General features: G+C 37.6%; 1 protein-coding gene across 1 annotated transcript; it reads left to right on the top strand.

The window, feature by feature from the left end:
- Nucleotides 1-6,566: 6,566 nt before the first annotated feature.
- LOC121978120 lies at nt 6,567-8,090 on the top strand. The gene has a single exon (XM_042530499.1). The coding sequence runs from the start codon at nt 6,567-6,569 to the stop codon at nt 8,088-8,090; it is 1,524 nt and encodes a 507-aa protein (XP_042386433.1).
- Nucleotides 8,091-19,285: the final 11,195 nt, after the last annotated feature.

The following is a 19,285-nucleotide window of genomic DNA, read 5'->3' on the forward strand; positions in this document are numbered from 1 at the left end:
ATCTGATAGCCCACAGATCGCTTCTGTGTGGTTACTGATCGGTCACGAGACCGATCAGATAATCCACAGATTGTTTCTGTGTGGTTACTGATCGGTCACGAGACCGATCAGTTCACTTGAGGTATCACTGGATCGATCTGCAGACCGATCCAGTCAACCGATGTTAGTTTTAGAGCCTCCCAGCCCTAAACCCTAACGTCTTCCTGGTCCAGAGAACGAGCTACCAAGCCCTCTCTGACCTAGTCCGGAGAACGAGCTGCCGAGCCCTCTCCGACTTCGTCCGGTTCAGAGAACGAGCTACCGAGCCCTCTCTGACCTAGTCCGGAGAACGAGCTACCGAGCCCTCTCCGACTTCGTCCGGTCCAGAGAACGAGCTACCGAGCCCTCTCTGACCTAGTCCGGAGAACGAGCTACCGAGCCCTCTCCGACTTCGTCCGGTCCAGAGAACGAGCTGCCGAGCCCTCTCCGACTTCACGTGCCAAGTATCCGTACTTGGACTTTTCCTCTCCACATGATCAACCTTGATCATTAATCAGTCTGAGTCTAATTAATATCTGATCCAAACTTAAATCCGTGTCAACATCAAAACAACAGCCAGGTCAGACTGTAGCAACAATTTCTTGCTTGGTTGCCGGGTCAATGGTAGTTCTTGAGTGAACTATTATCGCTGTTGTCCTGTGCCTGCTCTTGGATGGCCTAATGACCTTTAAATCCAGTAGTGCTTTTATGTGTTTTTGAAAGGAGTCCTGCATCTGAGGAGTGACATGTTTTAGCGGTCGATCTTCAAATACCAAATCTGGGTTTTTAATGTACTTGATCTGGTTTTGCTGCCAATACTTCATGGGGGCATTTCCAATATAACCAGTATCCGTCAGCTTCCGTATTATGCCCTCAATCTTTGAAGTAGTTTGCCAGGTACAAACTTGCTCTTTGATTTGGTAGTATTCCTCTTCTTCTAGTTCAAGTTCTTCAATGGCTGGAGCTGCAGTCACAGTTTGATGAGTTTTGATGGTTGTTATATTTTTATAGAACGTTACATCATCTCCTTCTATCCTGATGCCTCCATATAAGGACCGAATGAAGTTGCAGCTGATTATCATGTTAATATTCCCCCCCCCCCACCAGTGTTAGGGGAAAAGCATATGTATAGGGAATAAGGAAGGAATGTTCCCTAATCTTCATGTTCCCATACTTCAGCTTCTTTGTGGCTGTTGTTTTTGAATTAATACCACTGAAATTAACCACAAATATGTTATCTTCAATAGCTTCTGGTGGTATGGATTGTTGGTCTATACAACATGTTGTAGCACCAGTATCCAGAATAGCATTTGCTTTGAATTCCTTGACTCCGGGAATATAGATTTCAACACTTAGATTGAATAAGCCATTTGTTTTTTTTCTTTGGCTGGGTGGCTTCTTCAGCTAAGAATACCTTCTCCCTTCCTTATGTGATAAAAACATTAATCCCTTCTTCTTCAGTTTCATCTGGATTAGAAACATGGGTTCCATCTCTGTATTCCTGTAACTGCTTCTTGAGGTCATGATTTTCTAATTCCAAGGCCTCAATTTTTAATCGAAATTCTTCATTTTCGGTATCAGCCTCTAGTTTGTCTGCTGAAGCTATTCTGATAAGTTCCTCTTCTTTTATTTTGAACTCTTTTACCAGTTGTTCTTGCTGGATCTTGGCCAATAATTTATTTGTCTCTAATTCCTGCCTTAGCCTTTTTATTTCAGCCTCAGCCCAAGTAGCATATGCCTGATGTTCTTTTATGAAGCTCACCGGATTGTATGGAATAGCTGTTTCTCGTTGAACTGGAATTGTAATATCAAAATAATTATCAGTGCACATACCACAGGATGTTATTTTGCAGCTTGGGCAATGCATTCGATGCTTCTTCATTGTCTCCCTTTTACAGCAGTGGCACCTTTCATATGGGGAAGGGATTTCATCATTTATTATCCAGACATGTTGACAGTCATGCTGCTCTTTTGTAACTCGGACCATAGGTTGCCAGCTCCCCGTTTTTCCTATCATGTAGCAATTTCTTTGTTCAATAAAAACATATAGGTGTTCATGAGCAAGTACCTGCTGGTCTTCCCCTTCAGAGATGCTATAGATAGCGTCGGATTGGTCATCGTCTTCTTGTACTGACATTATTTCAAAATCATCAGGTAGCTCAAGTCCTTCAAACATGACTACTCTTTATACATTCTTATATTCTTTGGGACAATCCCTTGCAAAATGCCCCTCCTCGCCACATAAGAAGCATTTGCATTTCTTATTGCGAATTAAATGTTTCTTCTTTTCTATTCGGGCATGGGATTCATGAGGCTTTCCTTTGTATGTAGTAGACTTCCTGGCTCCATATCTTTTGCCTGTCTTTTGATAATACCCAGGGATAGGTATCTAGCTGCAAAATGATAGAGCCTTAAGGGATCTACTGAAGGCTGCCTTTTTACATTCTTCTTCAAGGTACCTATAGGTGAATATTATTCTGGGATGTACCCCTATAGTGTTACCTTGGTATTTTTCTTCGAAGGTTGCTTTTACTCTTTTTCCCAGGTCTCCAGGGAGCTTTAGCCAGAACTTCTCGGAGAGTTCAGTCCCAGTAAATAACCTTCCTGTTTTAGATGCCAGGTTCATATAATCATTCATGAATGGGATAATATCTTTTACCTGGGTACAGGAAATTCTTTCTAGGTCTTGATACGCTCTATCTTGGATATCTGTTGATCCCTGAAAAGGGTCTTCAAGTAAAAATATTCTTCTGATTTGGGAAATTATATTCTGTGTTCCATTCCTCCCATCAGCGGAGTTGACAAGCTTCTGGTATTCAGTAGGATAGGTCATTCGCCACTGAATCCAAGTTAGTCTTTTGGTTTCTCCAAGTAGATTTTCAATAAAGTCTACTTTATCCTGCACATCAAAGAAGTTTTGTAATGCCACAATATTTTTTGTTATACCTTCCCATCTTAGGAGGACATCATCAATCTTGTTAGCTGGGTTGGCAATGTTAAGATGGCACCCGTTTGCTGATGAGCAGAAGGTAGGTTCCACCATTCGGATGTATCTTGTTTGGCGAACCTTCTGGTTCTGGTAGATGGCTCAGGAACATAACTCATGGGCTCTGGTTTAGGTCCTGGTGGCTTTGGAGGAAAACCTACCAGGTTCATAGTTTCATCAACTGGGGGTCTGTATTGAGAGTTTGCTTCTTGTGAATAAATATGTTCAGTAAGAGCCTTTAACTGGGGATAATCAGTTATCCATTCTGATTCTTCTGTGATAGCAGCAACCAGCTGTGGTGGAGGAGCATCAGTTATCCCCCCACCAACTTCCGCAAAGGGATTGGAAAACACCTCGGTAGCTGTTTCCTGTGACGCTAGATATTGCAAATAATCCAAATAGTCATCATCGGAGTTGGTAAACGTACATAAAAATTTTGTTGATGACTGTGGTGATTCATCAAGTTGCCTTTGTAACTGCCGTCGGTATTCTCTTGAATCTTGCAACATTCTTGCTGTTTGAGATATGGAAGAGGCCATTGTATGTGGTCCTTCGGCAAGATTCAAATAAGCTTCTTCTTCATGGAATTTGTGCTGAGTAACTCGATAATCCCTAGCCTTTCGGCTGAGGACATTCAGTCTTTCTTGTGAAGACTCCATTCGTATTGTCTTGCCTTTAGAGTGCATATGTTCTTTAGCAACATAGAAATCATACTCTTGTGTGTATTCGTCATCACTGCAACAATAGTAACAACCAGAACATTGAGGATTAGCTTTGTATTTGGAACAGACCTGTATGGTTGTGGAACCAAAGCCTTGTGATCCCCTGTCAGTTGGTTGTAATATTTCAACTTCCCGTATGGATGGGGTGGCAATGTATTCAAGAATGAGTTGAGCTATATATTCTTGTTCTTCAAAATAAATGTCTTCACTGGTCGTGTTGTATGCTAAGATTTTGATTTCACCTCTATAGTCGGTGTCAATGACGCCTCCCATAATAATTATTCCCCTTAATGCTATGCTGGATCGGGGGGCCAGGCGCGCATAAAGTCCTTGAGGAATTTGGATGCATATTCCGGTGGTTAATAACTTTCTTTCTCGAGAGACTATAATACATGCTTTGTCTATGGCAATATCGTACCCTGCCGCTCCAGGGCTTCTCCTTATTGGTAGTGCCGCTGTTGCTGATATTCTTTTTACTAATAATTCCTCCTTTTCTTTTTCTGTTTCAGTAAACACTACAATTATGTGATTTGTAATTTCTTCTTCATCAGATGGTATCTCTTCATCTCGTGCGTTATATACTGGAGGATTTGTTATTGCAGCTGCCTGATAATTATTAAAACTGATAGAAATTCTTCCATCTAGGAGGTTTCGTGTATTTACCTCTATTGGCTGCATAGGTATGTTTACTGTTGATTGTCTGATCATCCAGTTTTGGACTAGGACATCCCTTGTATTATAGCTCCTTCCAGAAAGTGCTCTTACTCCATGGCTTGCCAAGTAGTCAACAACATTCTGTACTTCGTATGCGAATCCAACATTAGGAGTATTGGATAATCGACCAACTAGTCCTCTGGTAACAAGAATATTTGCTTCACCGTTTTGCCAGTTCTCATATCCCCTGGCCAAGAATGATACCTGTATATTTCTATAGAAATCAGAAATAGTTAGCATTGTATCAGGTATCACGTATACCAATTGTGTTCCTCGTGTGAGGTCAATCTCCATAGTAGCAAAGATTGACTGATCTCCTTGCCAGCGGTTGTCTCGAAATACTACAAGGAGTAAAGTTCCTTCTTCCTGTCAATGGAGAATTTGGATTCGGACTTGAATTATTCCCATATGTAGGAATCTCATTCTACTTCTTTGTAATTGCTGGAAACTTTCTTCTTGAATAAAAGCTCGGTCAACTTGGTTGTTTGTAACGAGGACTGCTTCCTCTGATCTGTGGGTATAGACACGGTGATGGGTATCATCTTGCCTAGAATGATACAGGACCTCTGCAGGTACTAGGGAAGCTCGTTGTTGCATAGATAATTGCAGCTGTGTTTGAGGGTCCAACTGCTGCTCCAGAGTGTAATTGTACGCTCCTTGGCCTCGAATTCGTCTGGCTGCTCTCTGCAAAGCTCTTTGGGCATTATACCTCCTTCTTTAATGTTGTCGGTAGTCACGTATCTGGTCATCAAATAATGGAGTATTTTCTGTATCGGTTCTTGTTGTGACTGGGGGATTTTGAGTTCTTGTCATCATTCTTTTTGATGTTTTTGGACTTCCTTCAGGATGTCGTAAGGGTCTTTGAATACTAGGAGCTTGCCTTTGCCTTCTTTGGGTTTTTCCTGGACAGATAAATTTTTAATTTTATCTGATAAGCTTTGGATTACCTCGTCAGGCAAAGATGCTGGAGTTGCAGCTTTTGCTTCAAGCTTCTTGATTCTTTCCTCAAGGTTTTCTAGCTTTTCAAGGATCGTTACTAACAGTTGTATTTGAGTGTTATCTTGCTTGATGGCCGCAATAGATCCTTTTATAGCGCCTTGATACTCAGCTGGTCTAAGAAAACCAAGGGCTGGTGCTTCAATTCCTTCAGTTGCTTGAAGAGCTTCTCTATAGCTGGTTGTTGCTTGGGTATTAATGTAGCTCATGCGTTGACCCAAGCTTCTACTTTGTGAAGAAGCTTTTCTATCCTTTCAAGTTTTTTGTTCAAATCCTCAATGAGTTTTGGTTGTTCAATTATACTAGCGATTGCCCTTTTGAGTTGTCTCTCAATCAATGGTTGCTGGGATAAGACTACTTCAGTGAGAGAAATCAAGGATTTTCTTAGTTCTAGGTTTTGACTTTTTAGTTCTTCAATTTCCTCTTGTATTTTTTTAAAATTTTTAAGATGAACTCTGCAAGAGAGACAAAGTCGGTCGTAAACTACTGCTAGGTTGTGAACTAGTTCTTTTACTGTTGGCTTAGTTTCTGCAAGATCAAGATATTCAAGGTTTGAGGTATGGGCTTTGGAATACCATTCCTGAATCTTTTCTTCCCAATGTTTAGACATAAAACATTCATAACTTCTTTCCTCCTCTAATTCCTCCTCTAAATCTTATGCTTACAGCTTAGAGGGTTCTAAAGGTTTTCTTGCTCATACAGATGTGCCCTTGGTCTTACCCTTGCTGCCAAGTTAGGATCTGTCCTTTCCCAATCCACCCGTCGTTCCCTGGTCGCCTTATCACAATAAGATCTAGACTTAGAATTTTTGAAGAGGACTTTGGTTATTAAAGCGCTGCATCAGTAAGAGATTTCGCTATAACTGATCAACAATTGTAATTCACTAATCTCTTTCTTAGGAATCGTTATAACTGATCAACAGTTGTAATTCACTTTCCTAAGATTTTAAAGAAAGACACTCATTAATGTTTGTCTAAAATCTAGGTTGATATGTTTTCAGAAATGGAAACCCATTAACCTCTTTCCAATGAATACCTTGATAAAGTTTTTACTCAGCCATAAATTGAACTGCTCTGATACCAAAAATGAAGAATTTCGATTAAAAATTGAGGCCTTGGAATTAGAAAATCATGACCAAGAAGCAGTTACAGGAATACAGAGATGGAACCCATGTTTCTGATCCAGATGAAACTGAAGAAGAAGGGATTAATGTTTTTATCACAGAAGGAAGGGAGAAGATATTCTCAGCTGAAGAAGCCACCCAGCCAAAGAAAAAAAACAAATGGCTTATTCAATCTAAGAAGACTATTGCGGAAGTTGGTGGGGAGATAACTGATGCTCCTCCACCACAGCTGGTTGCTGCTGTCACAGAAGAATCAGAATGGATAACTGATTATTCCCAGTTAAAGGCTCTTACTAAACATATTTATTCACAAGAAGCAAACTCTCAATATAGACCCCCAGCTAATGAAACTATGAACCCGGTAGGTTTCCCTCTAAAGCCACCAGGACCTAAACCAGAGCCCATGAGTTATGTTCCTGAGCCATCTACCAGACCCAGAAGGTTCGCCAAACAAGATACATCCGAATGGTGGAACCTACCTTCTGCTCATCAGCAAACGGGTGCCATCTTAACATTGCTAACCCAGCTTAACAAGATTGATGATGTCCTCCTAAGATGGGAAGGTATAACAAAAAATATTGTGGCATTACAAAACTTCTCTGATGTGCAGGATAAAGTAGACTTTATTGAAAATCTACTTGGAGAAACCAAAAGACTAACTTGGATTCAGTGGCGAATGGCCTATCCTACTGAATACCAGAAGCTTGTCAACTCCACTGATGGGAGGAATGGAACACAGAATATAATTTCCCAAATCAGAAGAATATTTTTACTTGAAGACCCTTTTCAGGGATCAACAGATATCCAAGATAGAGCGTATCAAGACCTAGAAAGAATTTCCTATACCCAGGTAAAAGATATAATCCCATTCATGAATGATTATATGAACCTGGCATCTAAAACAGGAAGGTTATTTACTGGGACTGAACTCTCCGAGAAGTTCTGGCTAAAGCTCCCTGGAGACCTGGGAAAAAGAGTAAAAGCAGCCTTCGAAGAAAAATACCAAGGTAACACTATAGGGGTACATCCCAGAATAATATTCACCTATAGGTACCTTGAAGAAGAATGTAAAAAGGAAGCCTTCAGTAGATCCCTTAAGGATCTATCATTTTACAGCCAGATACCTATCCCTGGGTATTATCAAAAGACAGGCAAAAGATATGGAGCCAGGAAGTCTACTACATACAAAGGAAAGCCTCATGAATCCCATGCCCGAATAGAAAAGAAGAAACATTTAATTCGCAATAAGAAATGTAAATGCTTCTTATGTGGCGAGGAGGGGCATTTTGCAAGGGATTGTCCCAAAGAATATAAGAATGTACGAAGAGTAGCCATGTTTGAAGGACTTGAGCTACCTGATGATTTTGAAATAATGTCAGTACAAGAAGGCGATGACCAATCCGACGCTATCTATAGCATCTCTGAAGGGGAAGACCAGCAGGTACTTGCTTATGAACACCTATATGTTTTTATTGAACAAAGAAATTGCTACATGATAGGAAAAATGGGGAGCTGGCAACCTATGGTTTGAGTTACAAAAGAGCAGCATGACTGTCAATATGTCTGGATAATAAATGATGAAATCCCTTCCCCATATGAAAGGTGCCACTGCTGTAAAAGGGAGACAATGAAGAAGCATCGAATGCATTGCCCAAGCTGCAAAATAACATCCTGTGGTATGTGCACTGATAATTATTTTGATATTACAATTCCAGTTCAACGAGAAACAGCTATTCCATACAATCCGGTGAGCTTCATAAAAGAACATCAGGCATATGCTACTTGGGCTGAGGCTGAAATAGAAAGGCTAAGACAAGAATTAGAGACAAATAAATTATTGGCCAAGATCCAGCAAGAACAACTGGTTAAAGAGTTCAAAATAAAAGAAGAGGAACTTATCAGAATAGCTTCAGCAGACAAACTAGAGGCTGATACCGAAAATGAAGAATTTCGATTAAAAATTGAGGCCTTGGAATTAGAAAATCATGACCTCAAGAAGCAGTTACAGGAATACAGAGATGGAACCCATGTTTCTGATCCAGATGAAACTGAAGAAGAAGGGTTTAATGTTTTTATCACAGAAGGAAGGGAGAAGGTATTCTCAGCTAAAGAAGCCACCCAGCCAAAGAAAAAAACAAATGGCTTATTCAATCTAAGTGTTGAAATCTACATTCCCGGAGTCAAGGAATTCAAAGCAAATGCTATTCTGGATACTGGTGCTACAACATGCTGTATAGACCAACAATCCATACCACCAGAAGGTATTGAAGATAACACATTTGTGGTTAATTTCAGTGGTATTAATTCAAAAACAACAGCCACAAAGAAGCTGAAGTATGGGAACATGAAGATTAGGGAGCATTCCTTCCGTATTCCCTATATATATGCTTTTCCCCTAACACTGGGGGGGAATATTAACATGATAATCGGCTGCAACTTCATTCGGTCCTTATATGGAGGCATCAGGATAGAAGGAGATGAGGTAACGTTCTATAAAAATATAACAACTATCAAAACTCATCAAACTGTGACTACAGCTCCAGCCATTGAAGAACTTGAACTAGAAGAAGATGAATACTACCAAATCAAAGAGCAAGTTTGTACCTGGCAAACTACTTCAAAGATTGAGGGCATAATACGGAAGCTGACGGATACTGGTTATATTAGAAATGACCCCATGAAGTATTGGCAGCAAAACCAGATCAAGTGCAAACTGGATATTAAAAACCCAGATTTGGTAATTGAAGATCGACCGCTAAAACATGTCACTCCTCAGATGCAGGACTCCTTTCAAAAACACATAAAAGCACTACTAGATTTAAAGGTCATTAGGCCATCCAAGAGCAGGCACAGGACAACAGCGATAATAGTTCACTCAGGAACTACCATTGACCCGGCAACCAAGCAAGAAATTAAAGGAAAGGAGCGCATGGTTTTTAATTACAAGAAGCTGAATGACAACACTCATAAAGACCAGTACAGCTTACCTGGTATAAAAACAATTATTAAGCGAATTGGAGGAAGTAGCATTTACTCAAAATTTGATTTAAAATCCGGATTCCACCAAGTTGCTATGGACCCCGAGTCAGTAGAATGGACCGCCTTCTGGGTTCCTAATGGGTTATATGAATGGTTAGTAATACCATTCGAACTGAAAAATGCTCCAGCCATCTTTCAGAGGAAGATGGACGACTGTTTCAAAGATACAGAAAATTTCATTGCTGTTTATATTGATGATATCTTGGTATTCTCAAAAACTGAGCAGGAGCACAAAGAGCATTTGGAGGTTATGTTAAAAATTTGCCAGAGGAACGGACTTATTCTAAGTCCTACTAAGATGAAGATAGGAACCCCTGTTGTGGAATTCCTTGGTGCAACAATTGGGCCTTCCACTATCAAGCTGCAGACTCACATCATCTCCAAAATTACTTATTTCAAGGAGTCAGAGCTAGAAACAATTAAGGGCCTACGATCTTGGTTAGGCCTTCTTAATTATGCTCGTAGCTATATCCCTAACCTTGACAGATTATTGGGACCCCTCTACTCTAAAACCAGTCCAACTGGGGAAAGAAAGATGAATTCACAAGATTGGAGCTTGGTCCGAAAGATCAAAAGAATAATCTCTGATCTCCCAGATCTTGCAATCCCTCCTGAAGAATGTTTTATTATTCTGGAGACTGATGGGTGCATGGAGGGATGGGGCGGCATTTGTAAATGAAAGAGGAAGAAAGATGACCCACGAACTGAAGAAAAAATGTGTGCATACGCTAGCGGGAAGTATTCTCCTCTGAAATAAACAATTGATGCCGAAATTCATGCTGTGATGAACAGCTTGAGCAGCTTCAAAATCTATTACCTTGACAAGAAGGAGCTTATCCTCAGAACTGATTGCCAGGCAATTATAAGTTTCTTCAACAAGTCTGCTCAAAATAAGCCCTCAAGAATCCGATGGTTATCTTTTACAGATTATATTACCGGACTAGGAATCGATATACAATTCCAGCATATTGATGGTAAGGATAATACACTTGCTGACGCCTTATCACAACTTATCTGTTCTCTTACAGGCCCATGGCTACCTCAAGAAGAAGACTATTTAGCCTTAGCCCAAATGGAGGAAACAATGATCCAGCTAGTGAGGAAGCCCAATACCAAGGCATCCCAGCACCTGAAGGACCTTATCAATTACTGGATCAGTATGAAGAACTCAGCAGGAGTAGGATGCCAAACCCAAGGATCTTTGGGCCACAAGAAAAAGATCTCCGAGCCCATCTTGAAGATATCGAGTGGACAGCATCACGTCGCGTCCTCAGCAGTATTTGAGAGCTCAAGCTTATCAACAATTCCAAAGAAGCAGAATTTGCCTACCGAGGACAACTCAGAGGTGGCCTCTACTTTCAAGATTCCCTTCCTCAAGTGACAAAAGCTAAAGAAGAATTATTGGACCTCTTCATCAAAGCTCAAAACATCATTCAGCGAATAAGGGACACGCCACCATAAGGAAGCATGATGGACCCATAAATCCAAAGAAAGTAGATACGATAGTACTCTGCTAGTTATCTTTATTTCTAGCCTTTAGCTTTATAGCTTTATTTTCGGCTACTTTATTCTAAAGACAAATGGACTGAGCCTCGGGGAGCCGTCCACTACTCTAAAGATAAAGATGCCTTGTCAGATCACACTAGGTATGCGTGTAAAGGGCTAGATATAGGTAGATTTGCTTGAATGAAGATGGGGCCCAATGAGCACCCTGTTCAGCATTTCATACCTCTATATAAGTCCTTAGATAAACTCATTGCAGAACACAAGTCGAGACACCGACACAAGTTCTACTCTGAGATCTCCTAAGCTTGTAAGTTCTTAAGTTCCTAAGCTTGTAATCAAAGTCTTTGCAATTTTATAAGTTCTTTTTGCAATTATCTTTGGTATAAGATTAGAAGGCTTCCGCACCTGATACCAAAAAGGTAATACCAAAGATGAGATCAACTTCCCACCTAGTGAAATCCAAATACCCTAAGATGTAATACCGATTAGAGCTTAGACCAACTTATCGACATGGCCCCTCTGACGCTCAAGTTAGTAATCGAGCAGAGAAGGCAAAAGAAGACTTAAAGGGGAAGAAGATGGAGAAGAAAGCTAATAGAAATGAGCCTCCACTTACAAGAATAAGATAACCAACCCCTTGTACTTTACCTCTTCTGTTACTTTTATAAATATCTGAAAGGAATCTCTACGTCATTTGCTTTCATGTCTTTCTACTTCTTCCCGCCTAAGTAAGTGAAGATGAAGTTTCTAATAATCTGTAATCCTTCTTCCACTCCTTGATCGCCATGCAAGATAAGGAAGACATCAAAGGAATTGCCTCTGACCTCCACTACTTAATGATATTGCATTGTGAAACTTTAGTAACATTACTCTACGAAATTTAATGATATATTGCTCTAGGGAACTTGATGATTGTGTTCTATAGAACTTAATGACATTGTTATGTGTAACTTTAATAATGTTGTTATGTGAAACTTAATAATATTGCACTTAATGATATTGCTTTGTGTAACTTTAATAATGTTGTTCCATGAAACTTAATAATATTGCACTGTGGAACTTGTAATGTTGTTCAACAAAACTTAATGATATTACACTATAGAATTTTAGTAATATTGCTCTACGAAATTTAATGATAAAACTTTATGATATATTGCTTGGAAGATCTAGCTACATTACTCGAAGGATTTGATCAGAGGATCTTGACTTATATTGCTCAGAGGACCTCATTTTCTTTGAATAGAGATCTTGACTTATATTGTTGTGAACTAATTATATATTATCATATTGCTCAGAGGTAAAATCTCGGCTACAATCAAATGTTCCTCTTTCAAGTCGGACTGAAAAGTAAAGTCCAATAAATTTTGATTAAATGTGTGATCAAAGATAACTATCTTAAGGATAACCCCGGCTACCATCATGTGCCAGGAACCAATTATATATTATTGTATTGCTTGAGGTAAAATTTTGATGACCATCATATTTGTTTAGCCAACTTCATAACATCACGTGTCTAACACTTGTATACCTACATTTACGTCCCTCCATATTTATGAGATCGACATTAAGGGATCATTAAGGTAGCGGATCTATCTTTTTTTGTATCCACAAATTTTTAAATACAACACAAAAGACTTATATCACAACGTACAAGACCCATAGACGTAGACGAATTTGCTCCATTCACTTCTTAGTTCATCATATTGAGATTGATTATCATACTGTTTCTTGATTGATGCTGCGAACTGAAACATTAATAGAAATTTGAGACTTAATAAAAAAATGACTAAATATTTTATAAAGAAGATATTTTAATAAAAAAAAAAAGAAATTTTTACCTTTTTCTCTCATTGTGGATCTTCATTCAAGATTTTTTTTTTTCATGTATTGCATCACATAATATCTGCTTTCAATAGTATCCTTTTGTTTTAGATTACCCTAATAAAATAAAAAAAATAATACAATTAATTACAATCCAAATAATAAAAATTATAAATTGATATATAAATATTTAATTATAATACATACCGTCAATTGTCAATTGTATAAAATCTGATCATTTTAAAAAACTCAAAATATTGTACATCTTGATCCACTACGCTGTAAAAGATAAAAAGTTAATGGTACATTGAATTGTAGACCTTATAGTTGCAAGCTCCGCCTGTTGTCAGAAAGAATGCCTATGTCCATACAATGCCGTCTAAGTGGAACCTTATAATAGAGGAAGAAACCAAGCTTCCGTATTACGTGTTGTAAAGGTATACTCAAGCAAACGAAAACAAAAGATGAGGAAAAAGTTGATACCACATAAATATAGAAACAACGGTTCCCAAATAAAAAAATAAAAAAAAAATGAAATCATCACATCGACGCTCCCTCCAGAGTGGTCTTATGAATATAGAAGGATAAATATAAATACACAGTTAGAAACATATAGTAAATAGTTCCCAAATAAAGATAATCTTCTGAAATATTACCATTACATTAGATAGGCATTCATGAACATTCTATAAATATATATATATCCTCTACTTAGTAAAACAAAAAAATTGGGCATATTTTTTCTTATTGAGGGTCAAACCGTTAACTACTATCTCGATTGAACCCAGTAATCTACCAAATACCATATTAAACAACACGATTTGGACCAAATTAAATGAAAACTGATTAAATCAAAAGACCGCAATCTATTTGTATGGGAAAAAAAAATGCAAGATTCTAAGGACCAATTTTTGAGAGGAACTAAATAGTCCATGGGTTATGGTGCCATAGTAGAATATTTAAGTTGTCTTCCAAGTACCCGTGGTTCTCCAACTATGATATATTTACAGGAATTTTTTCTTCAGATAGAGGGGGGCGCAATCAAAGGATGTCTGATTTTTGGGATGACTGTTACGTGTGCTTCCTGATTTATCCTAGTGGTAAGTAGAAAATTTTCATGAGATCGGACCGATCACCTTTAGGAATAATCAATTAGACTAATTAGAATTATTATTTTTTTCAATTTTTTTAAGAACTAGGACAGCAAAGAAAATTGTAATTAAAAAGGATATTGTCTATCAGTTTGTCTTATTTTGTTGGATTATACTTTGTAATACCATTCACGGAAAGTAATTGGTAATATGACATCTTCTTAAAAGTATCAATAGCTTAAATTTCAATTTCACATCTTATTGAAAATATGCATTGCAACTATTGGATGTGCATAAAATTCTGACTCGGAGAACTTTGGGTCAATGAGAGTTGTTACTACGACCAATAAATTATCACCTAGTGTCTCTCCACAGCTTGACGGTTGTTCTTTTAATGTATATCCTCTTTTTGTCTGATTTCATAGACATTTAGTTATTTCTACTTGACATTTATCTATTTCATGGGTTAATTGCTGAATCTACAGAGCATGATTGTACTGAGGGAGGAAAAAAAAAACATTTACAGTAAGTAACAATCCACGAAGAAATACCCAAAAGAAAAACAGGTGGGTGTGGTGTTCACATATGAGAACAACACACACAAGATTACCAATCTGGATAAAATGGTGGTGTATTTAGCAAATGATAAGAATACGAGCTGAAAAAACAACCTTTTTTAAAAAGGATAACCAGCATAAAATAACGGGCAAAAGACTACCTTGGAATGGAATAGTATGCCCTTCCTCTTCCTGTCCTGCAGATTTGTTGGTGCTCAATCCACCACTATCATCAGCCACCTCACTCTTCCCTCCTAATGTGCTTACTTTGTGCGACTTTTTCCTCTATTATCTACCTCTGCCACCACCACCACCGCCTTCGATTGATCGGACTCCTGGTCCTCCCTATCATCAACAAAAGCTAGCCTGCCCTTGACCGATCGAAGCCCCTAGTTTGTGAACACGGTCTGTGCTGTGGCGGTCCCCGCAGTGGTGATGGGAGTAATGATAGCAAAAGTAGTAGTTGTGACAAAATTTACAATCGATTCCGATCAACAAGAATTTAACATACAATTCAATAGATTAGGTATGTACTTATCATAATTCTTGTCACCATAATTCTAAGATTGCATACCATAATTAGTATTATCATAATTTATGACATTGTGTACATATAATCTTGTCTGGCTTCAACAATAACAAGATAAGTTATATCTTTAATCCTCTCCCTTTTATTTCTGTTATAATTGTTGGATATTTTTCTTTAAGAAAAATATGGATATATTAATCTTCGGTGTTGAGATCCAACAGTTGGATCCGATTATCATCTCGACGATGAGTCGATAACTCTAATCGGTGGAGCTCGGTATGACGATATAGACCTTGTCCCATTTATACACTTGATATCCCCTTTCGGTTTATCAAAGTACCCCTTCAAGTAAGAGACATATCCTTTTTGATATCGTCACTACCGACCTAATCTCGTCGGTCGTCGAGTTATCCCTTCGGATATCAACATAACCCCTTTGGGTAAACTTATCCCTAAAGGTAAGAGTATTAAGGTCGAAGTGAAGGCTAGACCTTCTTTCCTTAAGATAATATTACTCCACCTAGGTGCTTACAGTTTATTGGCAATCTTCTCCCAAGATACAACGACTTGCATCTCGAAATAGAAGCACTCTAAATTTTGAGCCCTGTCGAACTTTTGAAGTTTGAAGCCTTGAAACTCTTAAAAGAGGAGAAAGAGAAGAGAATCCAAGAGGAGAATTCACAACTTGAGAATTGAGTGTAATGAGTAGAAGAAATAAGATTTGTTTTATAGTGATGAAGGGTTATTCCTAAGAGGTGAAATGTTTTTTTCAAGAGGTGAAAGGATATGGAATGCATCTTTTCACTTAAACATTTTCATTATGATTAATTAATTTAATTGATTAATATGATTAACTATTTACTTAATCTATTATAAATATTAATTAATCAATTAATTAATATCACAACAATTAATCTTTTAATCAATCAATATAATTAATTATAATTTCATACCCCTTAATGGTTCCACATACTCGAGTTAGTGTTTCATCCATGAATCTAACTCATATGTGAATCAAATTTTCGTCCAATCATATCCGACCAATCCTTCATTAGACATTAATTTTTCATTCACTTAAGAAATTGATTTACGACGATCTACTCATGAAATAGTCGTCTTATCCATAATGATCACCAAGTTAATTTTTCAACAATCACCCGTACGAATGAAAATTATGGATAAGTTTCAAGTCTTAAAAAAGAGTTTCATCGAAATACTATTGCATCATGAGAGGTAGCTTGTGGCTTTGAATCTTCCACAGTAGAATACGATCAGATTTACTTGGCTGCCTAATAAATTATATTTTGAATTGTTCAACCGTTGTTGTAAACCAAGACAATCATATCCACACAATAACCCTTAGGCTTTTACCAGTTCTCTATCATGTCCATTTTGGCCATGGATAAAGCTTGAGATTCATAAGTGTTTCATTGAAGCGGCCCGATTTCACACTTATATAGGAGATCTCCTATTAAGAGTATTTTGCAATACTCTATTTTGTCATTTACAATATAATATAGGAATCATTAAGAATTTTTGTTCATCCTTTACTCATTTCACAGGTTGCACCCTTTTGTCTCCAGGAATGAGTTGGAGTAATTACTCCTATGTGCCTTGAATCTTGTAACTTAGTTATCCCCTCTGAACCATGATCTTGGGATCTCCAGTCAAAATAGTTAGTTTATCACTAATCGATTTAAATATTAAGTTTTAAACTCATTCCCCTAGACATATAGTATAATTGATCTCTTGGTAGGCCTAGCGGATTCGCACAATTCTTCATATTCAAAGGAGATTTTACCACTAGAGATCTACTGCTTTAATGGTATTAAGTCATTTCAAAACTTACTATTTTACACTAGTGCCCTTCTCATAATTTTTTAAATACCATAATGTATCATATATATTGGCATAGTGGTTAACCCCCACATTAGAAGTTTCATGACTTTTCAATGCCTTATAGAGATTTTTCATTTCTATCTCATTGGGGCTTGTCGTTTACTAAGAGGTCAATTTCCTTCATAATTTTTAGGATAAACCAAAAACTTATAAACATAGCTTTTATCATCTCCTCAATATTTAAGCCACTATTGTTGAATTGAGGTAAATATGTTATAGTCAATTATTGGACTGTTGCTCTTCTGTAAGAAATATTCCTTGAGCAATATCATGCATTCTCTTCCTCAATAACCATGGATGATCTTGCTTAGTTGATTTTTCCAACCATATTTCTAGTGCTTTATCAAACACTACAAGGGCCTCAATCTTGCTTAAAAGCAAGTCTTCATAACTCCAATATTCTGATTTCACCGAGTTAAAACTATGGTTGTCTAATCAAGATGATGACCACGATTATAATTGTTGTCAAAAAAAAAAGTGCTCAATCTAGAAAGTATGCATCACTTGGTCTTCCAATTTCACTCAGCTAGAGTTATGATCGTCTAATTGGAGTGTTGACCAGGATTGTATTACTCTTCGAGAGATACTCGACTCAAGAAGTATACATCCCTTAGTCTTCCAATCTTATCAAGTCAGAGTTGTGGTTATCTGATTGGAGTACTAACCAAGATTGTATTACTCTTTGAGAGATACTCGACTCAAGAAATATACATCCCTTGGTCTTCCAATTTTATCGAACTAAAGATATAGTTTGTCTGATTGGAGTGCTAACTAAGATTGTGCTACTCTTTGGGAGATATTCGACTCAAGAAGTATACATCCCTTGGTATTCCAATCTTATCGAGCCGTAGCTATAGTCGTTTGATTGCAGTGCTGACCATGATTACATTTATTCTTTGTAAGACACTTAACTCAATTCTTAGTCACTTGCAACACATGTAATGCAATCATTCTAACTGATCTATTTTGATCTCCACTTAGGTCTTATTGAGTTAGACTCAAGTCTATCTTTTTACTAAGTTGGCCTGATCTTCTATCTGAAGACCTTCATTAGTCATTTTTTTGGATAGTTTAAACTCACTATCCTCAACTTTGTGACTTTGGTCAAATGACCCCCACAAAGCCTTGATCATTATACACATGGTATAATTTTGTTGTCTATCCTTTTAAGGAATGATTCTCACATAGGAAAATTCCATTCTTCCTTGCAAGTAACTCTCACATTATATGAGGTTCACTTTTAGATGCGCTAAGACATCTTTTGATAGTAAACTTAAAAAATGCATTTTCTTCAAGTAATACAATGTCTTTTACTGTCATTGCTTGTAGATGATTACGGAGAATTTCTTCAATTTCTCTCTAGTAGGAGTGAGACCCACGATCGTCATAATCGCCAATATCGTCTTAAGATTGTTGAATATTTTTCTTTAAGAAAAATACAAGTATATTGATCTTTGTATTGAGATCCAACAATTGGGTCCGATTAGTCATCTCGACGATGAGTCAATGACTCTAATAGGTGGAGCTCGGTATGGCGATGTGGACCTTGTCCCATTTATACTTTCAACGTCCCCTTTCAGTTATCGAAGTACCCCTTCGGGTAAGAGACATACCCTTCTTGGTTTTATCGCTACCGACTTAATATCGTTGGTCATCGATTTATCCCTTCGGATATTGACACAACCCCTTTGGGTAAACTTATTTCTAAGGATAAGAATATTAAAGTCGAGATGAAGGCTAGGCCTTCTTTCCTTAAGACGATATTGCCCCCCTAGGTGCTTACGGTTTATTGGCAATAGTCTCCCAAGATACAACAACTTGCGTCTCAAATAAGAGCACTCCAAATTTTGAACCCTGCTGAACTTTTGAAACCTTGAAACTCTTAAACGAGGAGAAAGAGAAGAAAACCCAAGAAGAGAATTCACAACTTGAGAATTGAGTGTATTGAGTGGAAGTAATGAAGTTTGTTTTATAGTGATGAAGGGTTACTCCCAAGAGGTGAAAGGTTTTTTTCAAGTGGTGAAAGGATATGGAATGTATCTTTTCACTTAAACCTTTTCATTATGATTAATTAATTTAATTGATTAATATGATTAACTATTTACTTAACTATTGTAAATATTAATTAATTAATTAATATCACAATAATTAATCTTTTAATCAATCAATAAATTAATTAATAAAATTAATTATAATTTCATACCCATCAATGGTTCCACATATTTAAGTTAACGTTCATCCATGAATTCAACTCGTATGCGAATCAAATTTTCGTCCGATCATA

This window comes from Zingiber officinale, chromosome 4B, assembly GCF_018446385.1.
Source record: "Zingiber officinale cultivar Zhangliang chromosome 4B, Zo_v1.1, whole genome shotgun sequence".
Classification (NCBI taxonomy): Eukaryota; Viridiplantae; Streptophyta; class Magnoliopsida; order Zingiberales; family Zingiberaceae; genus Zingiber; species Zingiber officinale.